The 13,329-nt window shown below is 48.7% G+C and overlaps 1 protein-coding gene across 1 annotated transcript in view; it reads right to left on the reverse strand.

Moving 5' to 3' along the window:
• sorcs3 (sortilin-related VPS10 domain containing receptor 3) overlaps positions 1-13,329 on the reverse strand; it is a 225,124-nt gene that overhangs the window by 52,597 nt on the left and 159,198 nt on the right. The window contains exons 8-9 of the mRNA XM_031905700.1: positions 1,119-1,208; positions 798-977 (exon numbers count right to left, since the gene is read on the reverse strand). Coding sequence (XP_031761560.1) covers positions 798-977; positions 1,119-1,208 — 270 coding nt within the window. The remainder of the gene's footprint in view (positions 1-797; positions 978-1,118; positions 1,209-13,329) is intronic.

Raw genomic sequence — 13,329 nt, forward strand, 5'->3', positions numbered from 1 at the left:
TAAAAGCACTCAGCCTGCAGCCTTGTGCCTTTATATGGGGGGCACAGAACCCCTCAGTGACTGCTAATATCCTTATCATTTACAGTAGGGGGTACATTATCCCTTATAATACATGAGTGATACTCAGAGTTCCCTGTATAACTCAGCCTGCAGCCTTGTGCCTTTATATGGGGGGCACAGAACCCCTCAGTGACTGCTAATATCCTTATCATTTACAGTAGGGGGTACATTATCCCTTATAATACATGAGTGATACTCAGAGTTCCCTGTATAACTCAGCCTGCAGCCTTGTGCCTTTATATGGGGGGCACAGAACCCCTCAGTGACTGCTAATATCCTTATCATTTACAGTAGGGGGTACATTATCCCTTATAATACATGAGTGATACTCAGAGTTCCCTGTATAACTCAGCCTGCAGCCTTGTGCCTTTATATGGGGGGCACAGAACCCCTCAGTGACTGCTAATATCCTTATCATTTACAGTAGGGGGTACATTATCCCTTATAATACATGAGTGATACTCAGAGTTCCCTGTATAACTCAGCCTGCAGCCTTGTGCCTTTATATGGGGGGCACAGAACCCCTCAGTGACTGCTAATATCCTTATCATTTACAGTAGGGGGTACATTACCCCTTATAATACATGAGTGATACTCAGAGTTCCCTGTATAACTCAGCCTGCAGCCTTGTGCCTTTATATGGGGGGCACAGAACCCCTCAGTGACTGCTAATATCCTTATCATTTACAGTAGGGGGTACATTATCCCTTATAAGGTTATGGAAATCCTTATGATACCTCATAAAGGTCGATGACGATGTTCCCCTCGACCCCGCGGCTGCTCTTGACGTTCTCGAGCGCCAGAGTGAAGAAGACGCCGCGAGTGTCGGAAATATACAAATTGTAGGTTTCGTTCTGGTTCCACTCCTGCACGGCAGCGAATACCTGCTTCTGATCGGTGCTGATTATGTGCATATCCTGCCGGAGATAAATGGGTAATTGGGCCCATTAAACAAGTAAAGGGCAGAACCTCCCTTCGGCCAGGCTGCTTTACTGCACTGCTGCACAGAAAGCAGAATACACACATGACAGGATAATGAGTGGGAGCAGTTACTGTACCTTGGGCAGCGAGTATTTGGGCAATTTGATCTGAGCGAAGGCTTCGCGTTTGTACGACACGTAGTAATTTGCTCTTCCACCAGAGGTCACCTGAAAGCACAGGACACGGCTGAGACCCCCTGTTACGGGCATTAATGGCACGTAGAGTTGCAGTTCTGCACATGTAAAGCAATGCCCAGAATTCTGCTGATTCATTTTAAAAATATACAAAATCAGTGAAAATACATAATAAATACTTTTGATAATCTAATACCATTCTTACAGTTTATATCAGGTCTAGTAACCCATAGCAACCATGGTACCCATGTGACTGTCTCTGCTTCCTTTACAAAGTTTATTAAAACCACGTTTATCCTTAAAAGAATTTTCTGTTCTATTACAAATCCGCACGCTCCAACGCCCCGAAAGAAGTCGCCATAAAACTCTGATTTATTGTCGGCAGCCAATGAGAAGCTGCGAGCGATACAAATCCAGGTAAGTGCGCAGTTGGAGTTATACGACTCCTGCCCCCGAGGTTCCCTTTTATTCCCAACTCTGGGGGGGGCAGATAGAAAAAGGCAACAGAGAGGGTGGGAGGGGGGGCCCCCGATACCAACGGCTGCGCCGAGCGACTCCATCTGGGAGGATTCAATCCCATTAAGGAGAAACGCGCACGGAATATTGTGTCCCTTGGGGCAGGAAACGAGTTATTATCTGTGAGTCTGAGGGAAGACAAAGAGAGACGCAACTGTACCTCCTGTAATAGGGAGACAAACGGGCCTGCAGGGACCAGAACAGTTCTGATAACAGAATGAATGTGTGATGGGCTGCGGGGGGGGGGGGGCAGAATTGTTGTATCAGGAGTCAGAACCAGCAGTGCAGGGAAGGGAACGGAACAGACACAGTGACAGTTACACATAACTATAAACCCAGTGAGAATGAGGAATGAATGGGTATTGGGGAGTTGTATCAGGAGTCAGAACCAGCAGTGCAGGGAAGGGAAAGGGACAGACACAGTGACAGTTACACATAACTATAAACCCAGTGAGAATGAGGGATGAATGGGTATTGGGGAGTTGTATCAGGAGTCAGAACCAGCAGTGCAGGGAAGGGAAAGGGACAGACACAGTGACAGTTACACATAACTATAAACCCAGTGAGAATGAGGGATGAATGGGTATTGGGGAGTTGTATCAGGAGTCAGAACCAGCAGTGCAGGGAAGGGAAAGGGACAGACACAGTGACAGTTACACATAACTATAAACCCAGTGAGAATGAGGAATGAATGGGTATTGGGGAGTTGTGTCAGGAGTCAGAACCAGCAGTGCAGGGAAGGGAAAGGGACAGACACAGTGACAGTTACACATAACTATAAACCCAGTGAGAATGAGGAATGAATGGGTATTGGGGAGTTGTATCAGGAGTCAGAACCAGCAGTGCAGGGAAGGGAAAGGGACAGACACAGTGACAGTTACACATAACTATAACCCAGTGAGAATGAGGGATGAATGGATATTGGGGAGTTGTATCAGGAGTCAGAACCAGCAGTGCAGGGAAGGGAAAGGGACAGACACAGTGACAGTTACACATAACTATAAACCCAGTGAGAATGAGGAATGAATGGGTATTGGGGAGTTGTATCAGGAGTCAGAACCAGCAGTGCAGGGAAGGGAAAGGGACAGACACAGTGACAGTTACACATAACTATAAACCCAGTGAGAATGAGGAATGAATGGGTATTGGGGAGTTGTATCAGGAGTCAGAACCAGCAGTGCAGGGAAGGGAAAGGGACAGACACAGTGACAGTTACACATAACTATAAACCCAGTGAGAATGAGGAATGAATGGATATTGGGGAGTTGTATCAGGAGTCAGAACCAGCAGTGCAGGGAAGGGAAAGGGACAGACACAGTGACAGTTACACATAACTATAAACCCAGTGAGAATGAGGGATGAATGGGTATTGGGGAGTTGTATCAGGAGTCAGAACCAGCAGTGCAGGGAAGGGAACGGAACAGACACAGTGACAGTTACACATAACTATAAACCCAGTGAGAATGAGGATGAATGGGTATTGGGGAGTTGTATCAGGAGTCAGAACAGCAGTGCAGGGAAGGGAAAGGACAGACACAGTGACAGTTACACATAACTATAAACCCAGTGAGAATGAGGAATGAATGGGTATTGGGGAGTTGTATCAGGAGTCAGAACCAGCAGTGCAGGGAAGGGAAAGGGACAGACACAGTGACAGTTACACATAACTATAAACCCAGTGAGAATGAGGAATGAAAGGATATTGGGGAGTTGTATCAGGAGTCAGAACCAGCAGTGCAGGGAAGGGAAAGGGACAGACACAGTGACAGTTTACACATAACTATACAACCCATTGAGAATGAGGGATGAATGGATATTGGGGAGTTGTATCAGGAGTCAGACCAGCAGTGCAGGGAAGGGAAAGGGACAGACACAGTGACAGTTACACATAACTATAAACCCAGTGAGAATGAGGAATGAATGGATATTGGGGAGTTGTATCAGGAGTCAGAACCAGCAGTGCAGGGAAGGGAAAGGGACAGACACAGTGACAGTTATTGGGTTACATGTGACCCTATAGGAACATGGAGTAAAGTGACAGTTAGGGCCCGGGGGCCGGCAGTTTGGGGCTAATTAGGGCAATTAAGGGATTTGGATGAAACGAGAGACAATACAATTTAAGAGAAAGTCGCCAAACAGCAAATCCCGGGATTATCAGGCTTTTCCGCTAAAGCCCAAGTTTTACTGCAGATTTAATGAATGTCAGACAATTATTTGCCGAGTGATCAGCCGCCGCGTTTGAGCAAAATGATCTCGCGTTTCGCTTGCTAATGACTTTCCCATTAATCTCATTTTCTGGAATTTCGCTTTACGGTTTAATTGGGCCTCGGGCCAGAGCCAATGAATCTTCTCGGACAAATCTGTTTGCTATTAGGCGCATCTGTCTTCCCAGATTATTCTGTCACTTTCCCTTTGTGTCTCCTCCCAAGCGACAGGGACTGGGGGGCCGCGGGTACTGGGAACAAACGTGGGGACACTGGAAAGGGTTAAACAGGGAAACCCCAATATCACAGCAGGAAAGGATCTAGTCCATTAGTGAGAATACGTTTCTATGAAAATAATGAGTAATCTTGCCCCCCCCCAGTAAACTCTCACCCTAATACCGTATCCCCCCCCAGTAAACTCTCACCCTAATACTGTATCCCCCCCAGTAAACTCTCACCCTAATACTGTATTCCCCCCCAGTAAACTCTCACCCTAATACTGTATCCCCCCCAGTAAACTCTCACCCTAATACCGTATCCCCCCAGATTCTCACCCTATACTGTATCCCCCCCACTGATTTCTCACCCTAATACTGTATCCCCCCCACTGATTTCTCACCCTAATACTGTATCCCCCCCACTATTTCTCACCCTAATACTGTATCCCCCCCACTTATTTCTCACCCTAATACTGTATCCCCCCCACTGATTTCTCACCCTAATACTGTTATCCCCCCACTGATTTCTCACCCTAATACTGTATCCCCCCCACTTGATTTCTCATGCTAATACTGTATCCCCCCCCACTGATTTCTCATGCTAATACTGTATCCCCCCACTGATTTCTCACCCTAATAGTGTATCCCCCCCCACTGATTTCTCATGCTAATACTGTATACCCCCTACTGATTTCTAACCCTTATACTGTATCCCCCCCCACTAATTTCTCATGCTAATACTGTATACCCCCCTACTGATTTCTAACCCTTATACTGTATCCCCCCCGACTGATTTCTCACCTAATACTGTATCCCCCCACTGATTTCTCACCCTAATACTGTATCCCCCACTGATTTCTCACCCTAATACTGTATCCCCCCACTGATTTCTCACCCTAATACTGTATCCCCCCCACTGATTTCTCACCCTAATACTGTATCCCCCCACTGATTTCTCACCCTAATACTGTATCCCCCCCACTGATTTCTCACCCTAATACTGTATCCCCCCCACTGATTTCTCACCCTAATTACTGTATCCCCCCACTGATTTCTCACCCTAATACTGTATCCCCCCAACTGATTTCTCACCCTAATACTGTATCCCCCCAACTGATTTCTCACCCTAATACTGTATCCCCCCCACTGATTTCTCACCCTAATACTGTATCCCCCCACTGATTTCTCATGCTAATACTGTATCCCCCCCACTGATTTCTCATACTAATACTGTATCCCCCCAACTGATTTCTCACCCTAATACTGTATCCCCCCCACTGATTTCTCACCCTAATACTGTATCCCCCCACTGATTTCTCATGCTAATACTGTATCCCCCCCACTGATTTCTCACCCTAATACTGTATCCCCCCCACTGATTTCTCACCCTAATACTGTATCCCCCCCACTGATTTCTCACCCTAATACTGTATCCCCCCACTGATTTCTCATGCTAATACTGTATCCCCCCCACTGATTTCTCACCCTAATACTGTATCCCCCCCACTGATTTCTCACCCTAATACTGTATCCCCCCCACTGATTTCTCACCCTAATACTGTATCCCCCCACTGATTTCTCATACTAATACTGTATCCCCCCCACTGATTTCTCATACTTAATACTGTATCCCCCCACTGATCTCTCATGCTAATAGTGTACCAATCACATACCAAGCTGTACAGCAATGTGTCGCACACATATTACTGGGGGGGGGGGGGGTAACATGCCACATTACTCACCAGTAGAAAGTGATTTTGTCAGACCATTCATTAAATGTCTTCATTCAATTAGTTTTATAATAAGAATTTAATGTCTGGTTCAATAAAGACTTAGGGCCGGGTGGGTCCTTGGAAACTCACTGTCCTGATAAGTTGTCTTTTGTGCAATTGATTCCTGAGATAGAAATCAATGGGAACTAAGGAGGCAGAAGTTAAAAATAAATTGTGTGGATTGATTTCTCTTAAGAACCTCGGCTTCTCAGAATTAAACATAAAAAAGCAAAGTAAGAAATGAAAAATGCGCCTTATGTTCTGATCTCCGGCTGGATATAAATACCCCTCATTCTGTAAAGGGATCTAAATTGCTCCTTCTTTTCTATCATAAAGGAGAGAAACCCACAGAAAGGCTGGAATTCACTCATATTCCAGAAAAATGTTATATATATATATATCTATTGTAGCTAGAATCTCAGCCATAAAGCAGGGCAGGACTGCTGCTTACAATGGGGGGATCAGATAGGATCTGTGCCACTGTGACAGAATGCTCTGTTATACAGATAGCTAGAATCTCAGCCATAAAGCAGGGCAGGACTGCTGCTTACAATGGGGGGATCAGATAGGATCTGTGCCACTGTGACAGAATGCTCTGTTATACAGATAGCTAGAATCTCAGCCATAAAGCAGGGCAGGACTGCTGCTTACAATGGGGGGATCAGATAGGATCTGTGCCACTGTGACAGAATGCTCTGTTATACAGATAGCTAGAATCTCAGCCATAAAGCAGGGCAGGACTGCTGCTTACAATGGGGGATCAGATAGGATCTGTGCCACTGTGACAGAATGCTCTGTTATACAGATAGCTAGAATCTCACCATAAGCAGGGCAGGACTGCTGCTTACAATGGGGGGATCAGATAGGATCTGTGCCACTGTGACAGAATGCTCTGTTATACAGATAGCTAGAATCTCAGCCATAAAGCAGGGCAGGACTGCTGCTTACAATGGGGGGGTCAGATAGGATCTGTGCCACTGTGACAGAATGCTCTGTTATACAGATAGCTAGAATCTCAGCCATAAAGCAGGGCAGGACTGCTGCTTACAATGGGGGGGATCAGATAGGATCTGTGCCACTGTGACAGAATGCTCTGTTATACAGATAGCTAGAATCTCAGCCATAAAGCAGGGCAGGACTGCTGCTCACAATGGGGCTGAAGGGTTGGGAAAGGATTATGCGCAAGAGCTGACAGACAGCCGAGCGGAGCCGGAGAAGCACCAGAGAAACATATTATCAGTGTATCAGACACTTCCAGTAAGTGTGAGATCCCTGGCCGAGCGCGCTCGCCGTTTCCCACCTCCCCCATCTAATTAGGTGTCGCTACAATCGCAGTTTTGGTCAATTAGAGGCTGAATAATAGGAGATTTGCTCAGAAGCTGCTCCGATTGGGATTAAAGGGGAAATCTGTCACTTAATAAAACAACAATCACCTGACACTTCTGTCCATTTAACCCACTATATCAGAATGGGGGGGTCACTCAGAGGAGCAAATGTCAGTGGGATGGGTGGGAGGAGCCGTAGGGATCACAACTGGGATCCTTGGGGTGGGGCAGGATGGGATCGATCAGAATAGATTAACATCTAACCCCAATATGTAATAACAAAAGTTTGCCCAGGAACAGTAACCCATAGTAACAAATAAGATGTTTGCTCTTAAAAAGGAAACCAGTAAATGCTGCCTGCTGATTGGTTGCTATGGGTTACTGCACCTAGGCAAACCTAGGGCTTTTATTACATAATCCACATAAATGTTCTGTTGTTCCCTAAACAGATAACTGGCCATTTTGTGTCCCCTAATAGCATTTGTACAGATGAGACTTATCCCTAGTGCTAACCTGTGAGTTCCTATTGGCAGCCCTGTGCTACTTGTGAGTTCCTATTGGCAGCCCTGTGCTACTTGTGAGTTCCTATTGGCAGCCCTGTGCTACTTGTGTGTTCCTATTGGCAGCCCTGTGCTACTTGTGCGTTCCTATTGGCAGCCCTGTGCTACTTGTGAGTTCCTATTGGCAGCCCTGTGCTACTTGTGAGTTCCTATTGGCAGCCCTGTGCTACTTGTGAGTTCCTATTGGCAGCCCTGTGCTACTTGTGAGTTCCTATTGGCAGCCCTGTGCTACTTGTGAGTTCCTATTGGCAGCCCTGTGCTACTTGTGAGTTCCTATTGGCAGCCCTGTGCTACTTGTGCGTTCCTATTGGCAGCCCTGTGCTACTTGTGAGTTCCTATTGGCAGCCCTGTGCTACTTGTGAGTTCCTATTGGCAGCCCTGTGCTACTTGTGCGTTCCTATTGGCAGCCCTGTGCTACTTGTGTGTTCCTATTGGCAGCCCTGTGCTACTTGTGAGTTTCTATTGGCAGCCCTGTGCTACTTGTGAGTTCCTATTGGCAGCCCTGTGCTACTTGTGAGTTCCTATTGGCAGCCCTGTGCTACTTGTGAGTTCCTATTGGCAGCCCTGTGCTACTTGTGAGTTCCTATTGGCAGCCCTGTGCTACTTGTGAGTTCCTATTGGCAGCCCTGTGCTACTTGTGCGTTACTATTGGCAGCCCTGTGCTACTTGTGAGTTCCTATTGGCAGCCCTGTGCTACTTGTGAGTTCCTATTGGCAGCCCTGTGCTACTTGTGCGTTCCTATTGGCAGCCCTGTGCTACTTGTGCGTTCCTATTGGCAGCCCTGTGCTACTTGTGAGTTCCTATTGGCAGCCCTGTGCTACTTGTGCGTTCCTATTGGCAGCCCTGTGCTACTTGTGAGTTCCTATTGGCAGCCCTGTGCTACTTGGAGTTCCTATTGGCAGCCCTGTGCTACTTGTGAGTTCCTATTGGCAGCCCTGTGCTACTTGTGTGTTCCTATTGGCAGCCCTGTGCTACTTGTGCGTTCCTATTGGCAGCCCTGTGCTACTTGTGGTTCCTATTGGCAGCCCTGTGCTACTTGTGTTCCTATTGGCAGCCTGTGCTACTTGTGAGTTCCTATTGGCAGCCCTTGCTACTTGTCTTCCTATTGGCAGCCCTGTGCTACTTGTGGTTCCTATTGGCAGCCCTGTGCTACTTGTGCGTTCCTATTGGCAGCCCTGTGCTACTTGTGCGTTCCTATTGGCAGCCCTGTGCTACTTGTGAGTTCCTATTGGCAGCCCTGTGCTACTTGTGAGTTCCTATTGGCAGCCCTGTGCTACTTGTGTCTTCCTATTGGCAGCCCTGTGCTACTTGTGAGTTCCTATTGGCAGCCCTGTGCTACTTGTGCGTTCCTATTGGCAGCCCTGTGCTACTTGTGCGTTCCTATTGGCAGCCCTGTGCTACTTGTGCGTTCCTATTGGCAGCCCTGTGCTACTTGTGTGTTCCTATTGGCAGCCCTGTGCTACTTGTGCGTTCCTATTGGCAGCCCTGTGCTACTTGTGAGTTCCTATTGGCAGCCCTGTGCTACTTGTGTGTTCCTATTGGCAGCCCTGTGCTACTTGTGAGTTCCTATTGGCAGCCCTGTGCTACTTGTGAGTTCCTATTGGCAGCCCTGTGCTACTTGTGTCTTCCTATTGGCAGCCCTGTGCTACTTGTGTCTTCCTATTGGCAGCCCTGTGCTACTTGTGAGTTCCTATTGGCAGCCCTGTGCTACTTGTGTCTTCCTATTGGCAGCCCTGTGCTACTTGTGAGTTCCTATTGGCAGCCCTGTGCTACTTGTGAGTTCCTATTGGCAGCCCTGTGCTACTTGTGAGTTCCTATTGGCAGCCCTGTGCTACTTGTGAGTTCCTATTGGCAGCCCTGTGCTACTTGTGCGTTCCTATTGGCAGCCCTGTGCTACTTGTGAGTTCCTATTGGCAGCCCTGTGCTACTTGTGCGTTCCTATTGGCAGCCCTGTGCTACTTGTGCGTTCCTATTGGCAGCCCTGTGCTACTTGTGCGTTCCTATTGGCAGCCCTGTGCTACTTGTGCGTTCCTATTGGCAGCCCTGTGCTACTTGTGAGTTCCTATTGGCAGCCCTGTGCTACTTGTGTGTTCCTATTGGCAGCCCTGTGCTACTTGTGAGTTCCTATTGGCAGCCCTGTGCTACTTGTGCGTTCCTATTGGCAGCCCTGTGCTACTAGTGCGTTTCTATTGGCAGCCCTGTGCTACTTGTGAGTTCCTATTGGCAGCCCTGTGCTACTTGTGAGTTCCTATTGGCAGCCCTGTGCTACTTGTGAGTTCCTATTGGCAGCCCTGTGCTACTTGTGAGTTCCTATTGGCAGCCCTGTGCTACTTGTGCGTTCCTATTGGCAGCCCTGTGCCTACTTGTGCGTTCCTTATTGGCAAGCCCTGTGCTACTTGTGCTTTCCTATTGGCAGCCCTGTGCTACTTGTGAGTTCCTATTGGCAGCCCTGTGCTACTTGTGAGTTCCTATTGGCAGCCCTGTGCTACTTGTGCGTTCCTATTGGCAGCCCTGTGCTACTTGTGTGTTCCTATTGGCAGCCCTGTGCTACTTGTGCGTTCCTATTGGCAGCCCTGTGCTACTTGTGCGTTCCTATTGGCAGCCCTGTGCTACTTGTGCGTTCCTATTGGCAGCCCTGTGCTACTTGTGCGTTTCTATTGGCAGCCCTGTGCTACTTGTGAGTTCCTATTGGCAGCCCTGTGCTACTTGTGAGTTCCTATTGGCAGCCCTGTGCTACTTCTGTCTTCCTATTGGCAGCCCTGTGCTACTTGTGAGTTCCTATCGGCAGCCCTGTGCTACTAGTGAGTTCCTATTGGCAGCCCTGTGCTACTTGTGCATTCCTATTGGCAGCCCTGTGCTACTTGTGCATTCCTATTGGCAGCCCTGTGCTACTTGTGAGTTCCTATTGGCAGCCCTATGCTACTTCTGTCTTCCTATTGGCAGCCCTGTGCTACTTGTGAGTTCCTATCGGCAGCCCTGTGCTACTAGTGAGTTCCTATTGGCAGCCCTGTGCTACTTGTGAGTTCCTATTGGCAGCCCTGTGCTTCTTGTGAGTTCCTATTGGCAGCCCTGTGCTACTTGTGAGTTCCTATTGGCAGCCCTATGCTACTTCTGTCTTCCTATTGGCAGCCCTGTGCTACTTGTGAGTTCCTATCGGCAGCCCTGTGCTACTAGTGAGTTCCTATTGGCAGCCCTGTGCTACTTGTGAGTTCCTATTGGCAGCCCTATGCTACTTCTGTCTTCCTATTGGCAGCCCTGTGCTACTTGTGAGTTCCTATTGGCAGCCCTATGCTACTTCTGTCTTCCTATTGGCAGCCCTGTGCTACTTCTGAGTTCCTATTGGCAGCCCTGTGCTACTTGTGCGTTCCTATTGGCAGCCCTGTGCTACTTGTGAGTTCCTATTGGCAGCCCTATGCTACTTCTGTCTTCCTATTGGCAGCCCTGTGCTACTTGTGAGTTCCTATTGGCAGCCCTGTGCTACTTGTGCGTTCCTATTGGCAGCCCTGTGCTACTTGTGAGTTCCTATTGGCAGCCCTGTGCTACTTGTGAGTTCCTATTGGCAGCCCTGTGCTACTTGTGAGTTCCTATTGGCAGCCCTGTGCTACTTGTGCCTTCCTATTGGCAGCCCTGTGCTACTTGTGCCTTCCTATTGGCAGCCCTGTGCTACTTGTGTCTTCCTATTGGCAGCCCTGTGCTACTTGTGAGTTCCTATTGGCAGCCCTGTGCTACTTGTGCGTTCCTATTGGCAGCCCTGTGCTACTTGTGCGTTCCTATTGGCAGCCCTGTGCTACTTGTGAGTTCCTATTGGCAGCCCTGTGCTACTTGTGAGTTCCTATTGGCAGCCCTGTGCTACTTGTGAGTTCCTATTGGCAGCCCTGTGCTACTTGTGAGTTCCTATTGGCAGCCCTGTGCTATTGGCAGCCCTGTGCTACTTGTGTTCCTATTGGCAGCCCTGTGCTACTTGTGCGTTCCTATTGGCAGCCCTGTGCTACTTGTGCGTTCCTATTGGCAGCCCTGTGCTACTTGTGAGTTCCTATTGGCAGCCCTGTGCTACTTGTGAGTTCCTATTGGCAGCCCTGTGCTACTTGTGAGTTCCTATTGGCAGCCCTGTGCTACTTGTGAGTTCCTATTGGCAGCCCTGTGCTACTTGTGAGTTCCTATTGGCAGCCCTGTGCTACTTGTGCGTTCCTATTGGCAGCCCTGTGCTACTTGTGCGTTCCTATTGGCAGCCCTGTGCTACTTGTGTGTTCCTATTGGCAGCCCTGTGCTACTTGTGCGTTCCTATTGGCAGCCCTGTGCTACTTGTGCGTTCCTATTGGCAGCCCTGTGCTACTTGTGCGTTCCTATTGGCAGCCCTGTGCTACTTGTGCGTTCCTATTGGCAGCCCTGTGCTACTTGTGAGTTCCTATTGGCAGCCCTGTGCTACTTGTGAGTTCCTATTGGCAGCCCTGTGCTACTTGTGTGTTCCTATTGGCAGCCCTGTGCTACTTGTGAGTTCCTATTGGCAGCCCTGTGCTACTTGTGAGTTCCTATTGGCAGCCCTGTGCTACTTGTGCGTTCCTATTGGCAGCCCTGTGCTACTTGTGCGTTCCTATTGGCAGCCCTGTGCTACTTGTGAGTTCCTATTGGCAGCCCTGTGCTACTTTGTGTTCCTATTGGCAGCCCTGTGCTACTTGTGGTTCCTATTGGCAGCCCTGTGCTACTTGTGAGTTCCTATTGGCAGCCCTGTGCTACTTGTGTCGTTCCTATTGGCAGCCCTGTGCTACTTGTGAGTTCCTATTGGCAGCCCTGTGCTACTTGTGAGTTCCTATTGGCAGCCCTGTGCTACTTGTGAGTTCCTATTGGCAGCCCTGTGCTACTTGTGAGTTCCTATTGGCAGCCCTGTGCTACTTGTGCGTTCCTATTGGCAGCCCTGTGCTACTTGTGAGTTCCTATTGGCAGCCCTGTGCTACTTGTGAGTTCCTATTGGCAGCCCTGTGCTACTTGTGAGTTCCTATTGGCAGCCCTTTGCTACTTGTGTCTTCCTATTGGCAGCCCTGTGCTACTTGTGAGTTCCTATTGGCAGCCCTGTGCTACTTGTTTCCTATTGGCAGCCCTGTGCTACTTGTGAGTTCCTATTGGCAGCCCTGTGCTACTTGTTGTTCCTATTGGCAGCCCTGTGCTACTTGTGAGTTCCTATTGGCAGCCCTGTGCTACTTGTGCGTTCCTATTGGCAGCCCTGTGCTACTTGTGCTTCCTATTGGCAGCCCTGTGCTACTTGTGCGTTCCTATTGGCAGCCCTGTGCTACTTGTGAGTTCCTATTGGCAGCCCTGTGCTACTTGTGTTCCTATTGGCAGCCCTGTGCTACTTGTGCGTTCCTATTGGCAGCCCTGTGCTACTTGTGTTCCTATTGGCAGCCCTGTGCTACTTGTGTCTTCCTATTGGCAGCCCTGTGCTACTTGTGCGTTCCTATTGGCAGCCCTGTGCTACTTGTGAGTTCCTATTGGCAGCCCTGTGCTACTTGTGAGTTCCTATTGGCAGCCCTGTGCTACTTTGTGCGTTCCTATTGGATCTCTCTC

This window comes from Xenopus tropicalis, chromosome 7, assembly GCF_000004195.4.
Source record: "Xenopus tropicalis strain Nigerian chromosome 7, UCB_Xtro_10.0, whole genome shotgun sequence".
Lineage (NCBI taxonomy): Eukaryota > Metazoa > Chordata > Amphibia > Anura > Pipidae > Xenopus > Xenopus tropicalis.